The sequence below is a fragment of the Anopheles darlingi genome, chromosome 3 (genome assembly GCF_943734745.1).
Source record: "Anopheles darlingi chromosome 3, idAnoDarlMG_H_01, whole genome shotgun sequence".
NCBI classification, from domain to species: domain Eukaryota; kingdom Metazoa; phylum Arthropoda; class Insecta; order Diptera; family Culicidae; genus Anopheles; species Anopheles darlingi.
In genome coordinates, this window is record NC_064875.1 from 11,734,135 (window position 1) to 11,748,966 (window position 14,832).

Consider the following 14,832-nt stretch of genomic DNA (forward strand, 5'->3'; position numbering starts at 1 on the left):
CTTCCATGTTTTCGACCCCCAAAAATGCTCTCTCTTTCTCTCACACATGGGCGCTGGTCATTTGTTAAAAGAACGATTATTCCCAAGGAAACAACATTAGGGTCTGAGGTTCTGAGAGACGATCGAAAGGAGACCCTTGCAGCAGCACAACTTTCGCTGTGTGCAGCGCTTCAGCATCTCATCCCAAGGCACACATACAACGACCGAAAGTTTCGTCATATCCGAGCAAACAAAAATATTTGATGCATTGCATTCGAGCTTCGGGGCCCGTCCCAGACTCCTCGGCCCAGGTGTACGAAGCGCTGCACCGTGTCCGTGATCCGTTGACCGCTGACCCCAAAGTGTAACAACTTTTTCGCAGAAGCGAGAGGCAAAGTTTCCTCCTACCAACCGACCGAACCATCAACCCCCTTGGAAGCTCATCGGCAACGGCGATCGGACCATTCAGATTTATCGAATATTGCCCGGGAAAAGTTCGGGACCACCACCACCGAAATCGAAACTATCGAGCCGAACGAACGTGTGTTGAGGTGACCACGGGATCCGCCAGTAGAAAACCTGAAAAAGCGTTGAGGTGAGCAGCAGCAAAAAAAAACCAGAGGGTAACGAAGGAACTTTCCTGGCGTAGTTCGCCTCTTCACTCACGGTGGGGAAAATTGCAAGGAAATTGCAAAACAAAATCGATAGCTTTGGAACACCGAGTGGTTTTCAGCAGCGCGGGCTTACTGGAGAGCCGGAAGTGGGATCGCGTTTCGCAGACCGGACCTTTGCACCGCACCGCGAGAGCTGCTAATTCAAACACGAACAAACTTATCACCGCAGCAGCAGCAGCAGTATCGATGGACGGGCTTCTGCTGTCCGGATACAGTTGCAGACTGAGCGTTGAGTTGGGAGTTGCTGAATTACCGGAAGTTGGCAGGTATTGAACTTTTTCTAATATTCCTTTTTTTTTTTCTCGCTCTTCAACTACGGATCGAATTAGTTCAACTGAGGTACTGTTTACCAAATCGAAAACGTGTGATGAATGGCGAAATGAAGCGCGCGAATTTGTCAGTTTAACTACCTTTGCCCACTCGCGGATGTAAAAAAAAACCGATTAATTTAGCTAACGAACAAATATTGCATCACGATTCGATTCGAATTGCACGGAAAACATCTATACATTAGACATTCTATTGTTTTATTACCGCTTGGCAGTGCGTTTAAGCAACCCAATTTCAACCCAATGACTGCCGACTGCAACCGTAGAGGCCACAACGCGTCGTCATCACCCGGCCTAAAATTGCTATCTTTCCGCTTCACTTTTCAATTACGAATTCATTACGCTTGGAGCTATGACAGCGTGGGGTGAAAGACACCGAGAGCGAGAGAGAGAGAGAGAGCGTGTCCATGTATGTGTGCTGCTGGCTAGTCTGCTGGCTGGAATCAAACCGGAAGCTGGCTTTTAGCTAGCGAGCTTCCTTGGTAAGTGCCAAGCAAGCAGAAGGCAGCCAGAACCGCCGGTTGTAGCATCGATCGTTACCATTGACTGCATTGATTCCGCATGCCCGTTCTCTTCGATCCTTTCAATCACGAACTCTTAAACCGTGTCCAGACGATGACGAATGTTGGAGAATTTCTCGACGAGAACTTCGCAAACAAACGTCATCCCATACAAATCCGGCGAGAAGTTATCGCGATAACTGCAATGCACGTGTAGCGAGCGAGCAAGCGAGAACCAGCGAGAACTTCTTTTGGAGCTGTCAAATCGTATGTAAACAGTAGGGCGAGAAAGTTATCGCGATAACTTTTGCTCAAACTGAGCAAAAGTTATCACGATAACTTTGTTGCTCGTCTGGACACGGTTTTACTCAGCAAACGCGTAGCAAGCCGATTCCGTTTCGGTGCATTCCATGACACACACACACACCCGCAGTCGATCTCCACTTTGGGGATATTTTTGTGGAGGAGAAACTTTTCACTATCGAGCATTTTGCTTGCAATTGATTGAGCAAAAGGAATTAATTCCCTCGACCTAGTTTCCAGTGGAACTGTCTCGGGAGCATTTATGTTCGCACGATGAGCTCGCATGTTGTATTGTGGAATTTTCTTTTCATTTTTACTCCCTACCACATCAGTGTGACACCGGGTGGTTCCGTGTGTAATCGTGTTGCAGTATTTGCTGCTCATTTGTTGCTATTTTTTATGCTTTTTCTTTGTTTTGAATACTTTTGATGGAGGCGCATGGTGTTTAATGGAGGCGCATGGTGGCTGATGATTTTAATCGAATATTCTTCAAATAAATAACTCCCTTTCCAATTGCAAATCAACGCAAGCGGGAACTGACGCACATGAAGAGGAAATTAAACTTTGAATAGCTACATTACTCATTGCCAGTATCCCAGCAGGGATTCAGGCGACTGAACTTACTGAACCATTATCTATTTCCCGGGGCTGTTCCGGGGAAAGACTCCCCCAACTGGTTCGCTGATATCTTGCCGTACCTTCCGAATGATATCAATCTCACAATTGCACACGCCAACCGGTACTACCGGGCCCGGCCATCGAGAACGGTATGGACCATTAACTTTCGCACCACATTGAATCGCTGTACGCTTGATAGCATCGCTCCCCCTGGGGGGAGGAAGGGTTGGTTGATCAAGGTAAGACCGACTGCCGACGCCAAGCACCCGATAGGAATGACCGTGATCGATGCTTTCCCACGATAACCTTTACGTCTTGAAAGCACTAACGTGTTCCGTTCTGAGGCAACCAGGTCATACGGTAGGGTAATCTTCAACCACCACCGCAATGGCAACACACACTCACACATACGTATGTGATAGCATCCCATTTTGGTTGCGCATATTGAGCAGCTACTCTAGCCGTTTATCGATTTTAACGGTTAGATAAATTGACATACAGCGCAATCGTTAAAATTTATTAAAAATAACTTCTCGTATTGTCTACTATCGAGGCCATGTGGAGATGTCTTTTGTAGCATATTCCATCGCAGCAAGAAAGCTATGCTCTCGCTAAAAGCATCATTAAAACCCCTTCTCGGTCCACTCTGTGCGATACCAAATGCCCAAGCCGCTGCCAGCTGTTCCAAGCGCACTGATAGGCATGTCAAAAAGGGCTTACTGAATGGCTTTCTTAATTTAATTAAGGTTCGAGCAATGTCCACCGAACACACACACACAGACACACACATTCTTTCTCTCGTGAAGTGGAATGGATTCGTTTCCCGGGCTCGTTTTCCCATTTTCTTTTCTTTCCTTCCCGAAAATTTTCGGAACGTCAGCACAAATCGGAAGCAGAAGCAGTTCGCTCGTCTCGTCGTCGTCGCTTATTGCTGTCTATTATTGGAACGGACGGAGCGCGATTTCGTGTGCCAAGTGCCTGTAGAGCCCCGAGCCCCCGAGAAACAGGCACATCGTATCGTGAGGGGCAATATTTCAAAAGTATGTAGCAGCAGCAGCAGCAGCAGCGTTGTGGGTCGATGCTGATGATCCCGGCATAAAAGCCGGTGCCGTCAGTTGCAGGATTCGGTAGTAAGTTCGTCTCGAAATCGAAAATTGCTGACTACTGCCGACTGCCCGGCGCATATGGTTGCGTTCTTGCGTTATTTGATAAGTTCTTTTACAAATACGAGAAATGAACCAATGTTTAAAAGGGGTTTTAAAGACCGAAACATTCTAATCCGGTCCCATTAGAAGGCAATCGACGTCCTTTATCTGCTAGTAACAGTATTGTGACAGGTTGAGAGACCAGCATCCGGTTCTTATCAGCAACAGCACACGAACAGGCATCGTGGATCAAATGTTTGATCATACTATTTGCTTCATTTATTGAAGACCTGCTGCTCAACGCTGCTATAATCACACACACACACGTACTGTGTAACTCCCTAATGTCAATTGTCTTGAGAGAATTGAGAAGAGAAGTCCAACCACCATCTGCTGGCACCATCTCCCACTGTTTACTGTGACTATCTGCATACGAGGCGATCATCCATTCCTCTTCCATTTTCTCTCATACAAACACACACACACACGGGAGCAAAACATACTGGTTGCTTCGATGCATCGCTTTGTTCCAACAACGATGACGAGGACGACGACGGTCATGGTACTCCACGTGCAGAGCATTGTATTCCCATCTTAAAATATATATGGAAAATGATTGTAGATAGAGTCCTATTTCAATATTCTTTCCAATAATAACCCAGAGTATAACACTCGGATTACACATGCCGTGTCTGTGTGTGTGTGTTTGTGTGTAAGGAGCATAAGTCCGCAACCGGATCCGGACCGGTTCCTCGAGTGCATCACGACAATTCCATGCGATCGGAAGCGGCAGCCCCTGCCTTGGTCTGCTCTCTCTCTTTCCCTTCGAAGGACGTGTTTTGTTTGCAACTACCTCGTTGTCCTACGGAACCGCTTATGCGGAAGTGCATACTTTAGGGATGGCACACACAGCCACAAAGGGTATGATGATGATGCTAGCGGCATGCGACGACACCGACACTAGAGTAGCCTCAAGGAGCAGACGACCTAACTTTGCTAGTCCCCCCCCCTGGAGGAGGCACCTGGGGATGGCTTGTAGAGGACAAGCTTAGTCCCAACAGTGGGTTTGGGGATGGAAAAAGGGCTCGGCTATCTCTCGGCACGGTGGTCAGTTCACTGTTGTTTCGCTCAAGAGTTGCTCTTGGCTCATCGGAGCAACCCCTTAGCGACCGGCTACCGATGCATGTTAGGTGGTCAGTTTATTACGGTACTTCGGTTCGGGCATAGACTCCCCACTCCTGGTGGTGGTTGTTGATATGATTTTTGCTCCCCAGCCCCTCCGTGGTCTCAGGGCTCAAGCTACTGCCATGCCAATATCTATATATACTTATATACTTTTCCACGCTTCAATTGATAGCGCTCCTAGCGAGAATGTGTTGTTCTCCGAAGTTTGCAGCCCAAGGCAACCATAGGTTGCTCTGTTTTTTTGCTGCTCTGGTTTGTAAGAATTCCAATATTTTCATACCACAGTTCCTTCCTGTTTGATAACACCGCTCCCTCGTAGCTTTCGTAAAATGGTTTCCGTTTCGTTTCCTGCACTTCCTAGAGCACAATCCCCGGATTGGCTCTGAGGAGAGTCTGATTTCTAACACCTGCATTGAATTACTATTTTCCGCACGTCTTCCATGACGGTGTGTTGCCCAACATCGCAACGAACATAAGTGGCTCCAGGGCAGCGCAGCCCGGTCCCAGGGCCTTCGTTTATCGTATAGCAATCCACCGAAAATCTCTAACCTTGTCGCCTGTGATTGTTCTCGTTTACGGTACGATTCGCCTAAACGCCTTTTGCCGGGCGCAACCGAACCGCAATGAGTTGAAAAATTCTGCAAAATCACGTTTTATTTCAGTTCGTGCTCACGTTGGTGGATGGGAAAAAGGGAGGGATAGTTGAAACATGAGTCATGCTAGTCGAGGTACATCGCATATGCGATGCCAATACTGGACCATATGCCAACGAGTTTCCACTCCACGTTTCATCTTCTATTGCACAGTGGGTCGAGGGTTCAACTTTCATGAGGAGATCAATTGTGGCAACCGGTCACCAGGTTGGTAATACGGAGGGCAAACATCACGGGTGAAGGTCTGACTGTTGGTTGCGAGTTGCTAGTTAAATATTTGAGCTGTAGCCTTTGTACTGTAAAGTTAAGTTGGCTTGGGAGGTGTTCTGCAAACGGAACGTCTGCGAGTGGATGTCAAACTTTTGTCGATTAAATTCGAATTCGAATCGAATGGTCCCGTGATAGGCAAGGACAAGTTTAGCATTTTGCTTCAAATCGTGTGCGTGTAGCGACATAATCCTTGTGAAAGGAAGTTAAACAATCGTTACATCGACCAATCAGCGTGTCAAAGGAAGGAACCAGCCGTTGATTCTACTTGAAATGAAAGGTCTCGCACGGTCCGGGGAAATGAGTTTCCAACAAGCGTTCTCTCTCTCTCTTAGAGATGAAAAGCATTCTGCCTCTCCCTAATCATATCCTCGTATCCACGTGGGACCGACAACGGATGGAAAAGGATGCGACACCAATCTGTTATTCATAAATTATATTTAATTAAAACTCGTCCCCGCAATCACTCGCGCAACAGAACCGCGCGAACCGTGCGAGATATGAGTGGCTGGCTGACTTCTGACTGTCTCTGATAGCTTCTTCGTTTCTTCTGGGTTCCCCCCCTGCCCGGGTTGCCCGTTGATTGCTCATTCCCGTTCCCCCGCCGCTCTCATCTGAAGGATTTTAACTTTTCAAATATCTTGCACAACACACTTTTGACTTTTGAAAAGTCGATGCACAACTGTCCCCGGTGGGGAGGGAAATAAAAATAAAATTATCGAAGCGAAAGGAAAGCAACAGCCACGGCCCCAACACAGATGCTGCGCAGATGGATGGAACGCGCGGGAGATTTTTCAAATGAATAAAGTTTACTCGTGTCTGGGAGTGTAGTATGGTGGTGATCGGTGAACTAATAATTGTAGCTCCGATTGATGCGTTCGAAAGAATCTAAACCAGCCTTTCTCCCTGTGGCCAATGCTAGCAAATGAACCGAAAAATGTCGAAAAAGGTAAAAACTAAGCATAACATAGTGTTTTGGGTCATCATAGAGTGCCTTGAGAAATTCGTCTAGTTTTTGCTTCAAAGCTCCAAAACCATAACCTCACTTTTGCATCCACTGGAATGCTCTTAGTACAAAATAGCTCATCACATGGAGTGCATGCTGGCTGCATCTGTGACACGTTAATGCATCTTACAACCAGCAAGCTGCTCCAATATCTCACGCTTAAGCAGTGATAAAATATTTATGTAATGCTTATGTAGCTCTCGGCCGGAAAAGTGCCCAACTCTGAGCATGCACTTGTCCAGCTACCTAGCTCTAGGCAATCCTCCTGCGCACGGTTGTCTTATGCAGAAATTACGTTCATAAAACACCGGAAGCACCAACCGCTCATCTATCACTTGTCTATATCTCGGGATTAACTTAGACCGGCCCCATTCCAGTGACGTTTGACATCTAAAAATGAAGCTGTCAGTCGCTAAACATTCGGTTATTTTTTAGGTTTATTGATTAAATGTTAAATTTACTAACAAGCTACCATTCTCGGTAGTGTCTTTGGGTAAAATGGCTCAACCTAACATCCGGCCCCTTTACTCTTTGATTCCTAGAAGTGACTTTAGCGCTTCGGCGTTCATCTTTGCCTGGGCGCATATTTTGCTCTCCATCAGTACGGCCGGTTCGTGCAGCAGCATCCGGACACACTCGTTCGCATTGTACAGCGACTCCTCGAGCTGTGACGTACACGCGGGATTATTGGATTCCGTGCTGCGGCGTGCCAGCTCGGCCAGGGCCGCGTGCAACTCGAACCGCGTCGCACCAAAGGCCCTAGCCTCGGCTGGAAAGATTCGAAATCAAAACGGAAGAAATGTTATCCTTTGACACATTATAGTCATACCTTCTCCGACCTGGACGACTCACCTGGACAGATCTTCTCGAACAGTGTCAACAGATCCTGACAGATCTTGATCTTGCTCATCAGCTTCTCGTACGGGATCTTCTTGATCGCTTCCGGCGCTTTACCACCGATCACCTGCGACAGCGATATCTTCACATCGACCAGATACTGATGGTTCGGCGTTAACCACTTCGAGTAGTGCTTCATGTACTTGTTACAATGATCCTCCCGATGTTTCTGCATCGCTTCCAGATCCATCCGGGCACGCTCGAGAATCTGACCGACCGCGGCACCCGTCACCACACCACGACACTTCTGACAGCTCCAATCCCCGGTGGTCCAGTTGTCGCTGTCCACCGGCAGAATGTATCCCTTACACTTGGAATCCTTCTGAAAGCCGGAGCAGCGCAACGCACTGAAGTAGGTTTCGTATTCGGTCGGATCCGAGCACCGTTCACACTCGCACCGGAACATCTTGGTTTGCAGCAGATGCTCCAACCGGTTGCCCGTAGCCCACATTGCATCCGTGTAGCAGATGCTGAGCCGTTCGCCCCGTTTGATCGTATTCGGTGCCCACAGCACGATCTCACCACGATTGGTAAAGCTTTTCGAGAGGTTCGGTCTGCAGGAGTGCTCCAGCATCGAGGCCTGGTTGTAGATGGCGACCGACGATGGCACGCTAAGCGGTATCTCGTGTCCATTCACCTGTATGATGCCGACGATCCGTAGAATCTCATCCTCGTCCCAGCGGTCCCCGGTCTTGAAGAATCTGTCAAGCAATGAGAACGAAGCAAATGCTTGGAGTAGAAGTGGAGGTGGAGTGATAAAAGCGAACGATCTTACCGTGGTATTAGTTTGGCCACTCCTTCACGATCGTTACGCCATAGCTCGGAACCGCGACGTTCCTCCTCGTGTGATTCCAGCTGCTGCAGCAGCTCCCATTTCGCGGGATCACTTTCCGCCAGCAGTAAGCATCGTAATGGCATCAAACATTGGTACATTGGGTGCGGTACGTAGAAGTGCTGGATTGCAATCTGCACAAAGTAATGAAATAGCAAACATAGCAAACATGAAGGCCAAGGACTGCAAGAGATGAAATTGACATCGCAGATGCAGCTCACGGCAAACAAGGAGAATGCAAATTCCCCGGAATGTACGCGTATTTCCTGTACGCTGGTGCATATTACATTGCCAATGCAGCGCGTGCAGCTCGAATGCAAACCATTCGAATGTCGCAATGACGCATTCGAATGCACTTGCAGATGGAATGCAAATTATGCTTCGCATTTGCCACATGCCCCAGCAGCAAACATTGTTGCATCGCTTCTGCTTTGATCACGGGTTTAATCACGTGAGTGTTTCGTTCCGCTCGATACTTGCCTTGCTGCCGCGTCCAATCGTTAGCTTACACTCGGCCCGGTGTGCCGGATTGTCCTGGCAGGAGCGTTTACAAACCGGCCAACCGCACTGCTCACACTCGAGATATTTATTTTCCTCCAAACCCTGAAAGCAAATGAACGCGTCGAGTTTAATGTTTTCAAAGAATAAAAGAAAACAAATCATTTTGGTGGGAAATGGGATCATCAATCATCATTAGCAGCAGCAGCAACATCGGTTGATGAAGTGTATTCTTGAATAGAAATTTGTTTGTTGGGACAACGACAACGAGCAAAACAGAACTCCTCCGTACCTGCAAGCAACCAACACAAACCGGGCCCGTGATCTGGGCTGGTCCGTGCACTAGCGGCGGTTCCTTGATCACTACCTCGCCCGCCTTAATCTCGCGGGTGGCCACCAGAAACCGACCGAACTGCTCGTTGGAGAAAACCTATAAAAACACGCACACACAAATAAACCATTTTATCGAACGACCATCATAATTTCATCGATTTGGTTTGAACGAAAAAGGCGGAGCGTACTTTGAAGGGATTGCAGGTCGCCTTGTGCTTCTTCCAGTGTTGCTGCTGATGCTCGACGCTACAGTAGTACACCAGGGCACACCGCGAGCACCGTTTGGTGGCCTCCACCTGGCACACCGGGCATATCTTCTCGATACGATCCGAATCTTCGTCTTCGAGCATCGCGACTTGCTCACTCACTAGCGGGCAACGATCGACCTTTCAGCTGGTCTGATAGTTTCTTCCTTCCTTCCTTCCTTCCTTGCTCGAACAACCCACCAGGCCACTGGTCGACGATCGTTGTCGTTGTGGTTAGCGAGCAGATGTTTCGGATGTTCTCTGATCTGTCTCTACTGCCACGTGGTTACACGGCGGCTTTTCCTACGCCTTTTTCTTCCGCGAACACAGATCTCCCGAGACGGTGTCTAGCCACTAGGAAATGATATTTTTATCTTGCACTTGTCGAGCGACCGCCCTCGTTTCACTCGGGTCTCAGGGGTTCAAAAGGGAACCGGGCCAACAATGGAATGTATGTTGAGGCCTGTGGTTGGCGTTATGTTGCACTACACGGACCCAGAAGCTGTGTAGAATGTTTAAACGGACAGCTATCGATGTAGAACTGTATCTTTCCAACGGAATCTCACACGCGAATGGCTCACTATTTTCCGGGATTTCAAATAAGGATCCACGCTCACTCTACTACACAGCGTAGACGACGATCGACTGGCAACCACGAAGAACTCGCCGATTGCCGATAGTGGCGAGTGTTGCTGCTCGAGCGGATGAACCTTTTCGAAACGGCGAGCGAGGATCGCGTTTTGCGCAGGCGCGATCCACGGCGGACAATTGTTTCTGAGGCGCGTGCATGCTCTACAGCATGCAGCGAAGAGTATGCTTCATTGAAAGGTGAAACCGCAGAGAAAACACGCGGCACGAGTGAAATCGAGCGAGAGAAAACACGCGTATGAAACGAAACGTGGTGAGAGATGCGGTGTGAGTGACTTAGGAAGCGCGAAGAAAATCGTAGACTGATGAGCTGATGCTGATTTATGCACTCGCGTAGCCGGGGAAATGAATGGAGTGGATGGACCAATAGACTCTTCTAACTTACACGCTGTGTTTTATCCCGAAACCGATTTCCTTTTCATCCTGCAAGTGGTATAGACGCGATAATACTGTCAGCTTAGTACTGTCTTTAAACATCTAGTTTATGAAAGAACCTTCGAAAGGTACAGGTTGTACTGTGCTACAACAATGAGAATAGCACCTGCCAAGAATATGCTAACATGAAGTACATTTATATTTAGTTCGATCGATTTTAGGTTTTATTTTTGCATTACAAAGAACAACGCCTTTTTGTTATTTAAAATAGAACGAAGAGCATTAAATATGGCTACTTAGATTGAAATACGAACACTGCGAGTGTCTCTCCGCAAGGAAAATCGATAATATTCTGCTGCTGCAGCTGCTTATCGATCCACTGCCCAGAATCTCATTATGATCGCAAAACTGGGTCGCCTGTGAAGCCGTGCCAACAGGTGCTCTTCTGGTTCTCTTCGCACTACCCGTGGCCCTACCTCACTAGCGGACCACCAATCAGTTCCCACAAACCCCGATCACATGCGCACGCGACGGAACCGAACGCGCGGTTTGTTCGGTATTTTTGGCCAAATGCCGGCGATTTCGCTTTCCACCAGACAACGCAACGGCTCCCGGCAGGCCCGGTTTGTGGCCAATTGCGAACCCTCGCTTTGCTTTTAAGGAGCACCGGTACACGCGGTGAACGCATCCTTTCGTGCGCCACGTGCCACATACCAATACCGTGCACAACGCGTGGTGTTGGCCTTTCAACCGATAGCATTAGCTGCTGCTGCGGTGGCGTTTCGGTCTCTTGAATTCTTCCCACCTTTTGCTTTTCTTATTTCACGACACTCTCGTGCCAACTGCACGCACGTTTGCCAGTTTAAAAATAGTTTCGTGTGTGTGTGTGCGCGTTCACGGGTAACCGCTTCCGCAACACGGTGGCTGGCTGGCTGGCTGGTTTGGTTGTGCAGTTGCGGGGATAATTTACGATCGTGCGTGTCACCGTTGGTGTCCGCGGTGATCGTCCGGCCCCCGTGGGGTTCTTCTGGCCAGGTTTATTATAATTGATAGTGATGCGTGCCCGATTCGCTTTTCCTACCTTGCGGGACGCCAATTTTGCTCACCCAAGGAATGCTCCTCGGTTGGCCTCTGCAAATGCAGGTTAATTCTGTGGAAGGCGTGTGTGTGTGTGCGTGTGTGTTTGCACGTTCGATTGGCCGTTCATCTTGTCTTGTGGATGGATTATTTGACATTCGAAGCCACCGTACGTGCCCCGTGTGTGGCGCTCTGCTGGGCAGGAAAAGGATGAAGTTGATATTAATGAACGCGCGAGGAGTTTAACCTGTGTACCGGGCAAAGTGTTTTATGAATTATTAAATACCCTCCGATCCGCACAACCTAATGATGTTCCGTAACATAAGACGTCTTTGCTTATTTATTGTCGCGACATGACTTGGCTTATAAAAGCCAAACCCCGTGTGTCAAGTAATCAACTAATTGATTGCTTATTTGAAAGGCAAACAGTGCGTTACGGAGGGGCTTACGTATTTACTCTTTTTAGTTATAGTTTTTACACATTTTTCATAAATGCTGAATCTTTCAAAAGTATTATTTGTACCTTTTGCATAATTCGAAGTAAAACAGACAAGCATATTGAGCCTCGCTACTATGCGGTTTTCCTAAAAGCAACGTGCTTTAAAAGCTGTGTCGAATTATTGTAAAATTTATTGCTACAATTATAAAACAATTTTATTTCGTTTCTTGTTACATTCAAAATGCTACAAAAAATTGGTAAAAGGAAAATTGTACAAAAAAACACAACCGAAGTACCTCGAAAACATTCGCATCTTGCCAAAGAGTATCAATTTGTATAGCACAGACAATTCAACACATTGCACGTTGGACTCCGCAAATGGTTTGCACTTTTGAAGACTCGTCCACTCTGAAATTAATACCGTTGCTGTATTTTTTTAGTAAATATTCCTTAAATAACGACAGACATTCTTGAAAGGTTGTCGTTTAAAGTGAAGTTTGGATAAAGTTGATAATGTTGAAGATTGATAAAGTTTTTAATCAAATTTAACATAATCCTCCTATTACAGTATATTCATAATACAATCCACCACAAATACATGCTCCGGATACGGCTATCAACTCATCGCATTGGCTTTCCTTATCGGGCTAACTGCTACGACCATCCCATTCGAACCGTACGGTCCTGAATTTCAACGCACAGAGCCATAAGCGCGAGACCGCTCTTGATCTTCGCTCGCAGTATTGGTTCCGCGGTACCGTTGACCACCAGCGCGACTTATCGCACCAATACAGTGCGTTGCACAAACCTGATTTCGCTGTTTACATTCTCCATCATCGTCGCGTTATCGTTGGCCGCAGAGAAACCGGCTGCAGTGCTCGTCGTGGTGCTGGTAGTGGCCAACAGCGGACAGCAGCCTCTGCTGCTGGCTGGCTGGATTCCCAAACTCTAGGGAGGTTGATAATGATGATGCTGGTGCAAACGCGTCGCAAACGATGACAAGCGGCTTCATCTCGCGCGTCTTTGGTCGACGGTAACAACAACAACTTTATCATTTCATTTCGAACCATCGTCGTCGTCGTTGCTGGGGTGCTAAAGTGTCTAGTAGTGATATCATTCGGCTGATTGTTAAGATGAGTGACAACAGTAAGTATTGCAACCGCGGGGAGCGCATCAATTGATACAACGCTATCTATCCCGGCAGAGTGCAAATGTGGTCCCGGTTATGCAACGCCACTGGACGCCGTTCGGAATGGTCCGGTGGAGAAGCTACTGTATGTGGTTTGCGTACAACCGAACTTGGACGAGGAGCACGGCGATTACCTCGCGACGGTTGATGTGGATCCCGCAAGTCCAACGTACTGTCAGGTATAAGTTTCTGCGATCGTGATGATCACTTCTTGATACGAGAATTCTCCTGCCTCGTCTTCTCCGTCAGGTCATCCATCGTACGTACACGAACAGCAAGGGGAACGAGCTGCATCACAGTGGCTGGAATACCTGTTCGAGTTGTCACGTCCTGAAGGACGCCGACAAGCCGGTTCCGGTCCGCGATCGTATGGTGCTACCCTGTCTCAACTCGGATCGTATCTTCATCGTGGACACGGCGAGCGATCCGCGAGCACCAAAGCTCGTGAAAGTTATCGAGGGTGATGTGCTGCAGTCGGTCAACTGTACGGCACCGCACACGACCCACTGTCTACCGAACGGGAACATTATGGTTTCGGTGATGGGCGATGCCGAGGGTAATGCGCTCGGTGAGTTCGTTGAGTTTGATAAGAACTTTGAGCTCGTGGGACGCTGGACGCGGGGTGAGCGGAAGGCCCCGTGCGGGTACGATTACTGGTATCAGCCGTACTTTAACGTGATGGTTGCCTCGGAATGGGGTGCCCCGAAGCTATTCCGTCGCGGTTTCCATCCGACGGATTGTGATGATCCGACGCAGTACGGGAGTCGGTTGAATTTTTATCGCTGGCAGGAACGGGAACTCTTCCAAACGCTCGAGCTCGGCGCGGAGGGCACGACACCGCTCGAGATTCGGTTCCTACACAATCCGAAGGAGAACCAAGGGTACGTCGGGTGCGCACTGTATGCTAATGTTTATCGGTTCTATCAGAAGCCTGGGGAGAGTGAGTACAGCGCAGAGAAGGTGATCGATGTGCCGGCCAAAACGGTGGCCAATTATGCTGATCCACAGATCGGGGGCATGATGACGGATATATTGATTTCGCTTGACGATCGCTTCCTGTACTTTAGCAATTGGTTGCATGGTGATGTGCGTCAGTATGATATCACGGATCGGGCACATCCGCGTCTTACCGGGCAAGTGTTCCTCGGGGGAGCTATTGAGAGTGATTCGAAGGTGCGCGTTTTGAAGGACGAAGAGTTGTCGGAACAGCCGGCGCCGAGGTTTGTGAAGAATCGAAGGCTCCAGGGTGGACCTCAGATGTTGCAGCTTTCGCTCGATGGCAAGCGGTTGTATGTTTCGTCCAGTTTGTTCTCACCCTGGGATAAGCAGTTCTATCCGGAGATGGTGCGTGCCGGCGGTACGATCGTGCAGCTGGATGTCGATGTGGTGAACGGGGGCATGACGGTGAACGAAAACTTTCTGGTGGACTTTGGCGGAGAGCCGTACGGACCGGGACTTCCACATGAGATGCGGTATGTTCCTCCATTAATTCCTCCATTAGTTTGACTGACTAAATGAAGGCATTAAATTCTCGTTTCAGGTACCCGGGGGGAGATTGTACCTCGGACATCTGGCTGGTAGATGAATAGGTTGCAGTATGTTGATCATATGTTCTTCATGTTTAACAACTTAATGCCCAA

General features: G+C 48.3%; 2 protein-coding genes across 2 annotated transcripts in view; one reads left to right on the forward strand and one right to left on the reverse strand.

The window, feature by feature from the left end:
• Window positions 1-7,183: 7,183 nt before the first annotated feature.
• On the reverse strand, window positions 7,184-9,569 carry LOC125958390 (SET domain-containing protein SmydA-8-like). Its single transcript, XM_049691685.1, has 6 exons — window positions 9,408-9,569; window positions 9,179-9,316; window positions 8,869-8,991; window positions 8,332-8,522; window positions 7,512-8,257; window positions 7,184-7,428 (listed from the first exon to the last, which is right to left on the reverse strand). The coding sequence occupies exons 1-6, from the start codon at window positions 9,567-9,569 to the stop codon at window positions 7,184-7,186; spliced, it is 1,605 nt and encodes a 534-aa protein (XP_049547642.1).
• Window positions 9,570-12,892: 3,323 nt separating this feature from the next.
• LOC125956105 (methanethiol oxidase) overlaps window positions 12,893-14,832 on the forward strand; it is a 2,126-nt gene continuing 186 nt past the window's right edge. Inside the window, exons 1-4 of the mRNA XM_049687662.1 lie at window positions 12,893-13,149; window positions 13,208-13,371; window positions 13,442-14,664; window positions 14,733-14,832. The exon at window positions 14,733-14,832 is cut by the window's right edge and continues 186 nt beyond it. Coding sequence (XP_049543619.1) covers window positions 13,137-13,149; window positions 13,208-13,371; window positions 13,442-14,664; window positions 14,733-14,781 — 1,449 coding nt within the window. The 5' untranslated portion in view covers window positions 12,893-13,136 and the 3' untranslated portion in view covers window positions 14,782-14,832. The remainder of the gene's footprint in view (window positions 13,150-13,207; window positions 13,372-13,441; window positions 14,665-14,732) is intronic.

Excerpts from the sequence above, each read along its gene's own strand:
- LOC125958390 (XM_049691685.1), bottom strand. The coding sequence starts at position 9,569 with ATGCTCGAAGACGAAGATTCGGATCGTATCGAGAAGATATGCCCGGTG. Across the intron at positions 9,317-9,407 it reads CGACCTGCAATCCCTTCAAA|GTTTTCTCCAACGAGCAGTT; the intron begins GTACGCTCCGCC and ends GTGTTTTTATAG. Across the intron at positions 8,992-9,178 it reads TTTGTGTTGGTTGCTTGCAG|GGTTTGGAGGAAAATAAATA; the intron begins GTACGGAGGAGT and ends ATTTGCTTTCAG.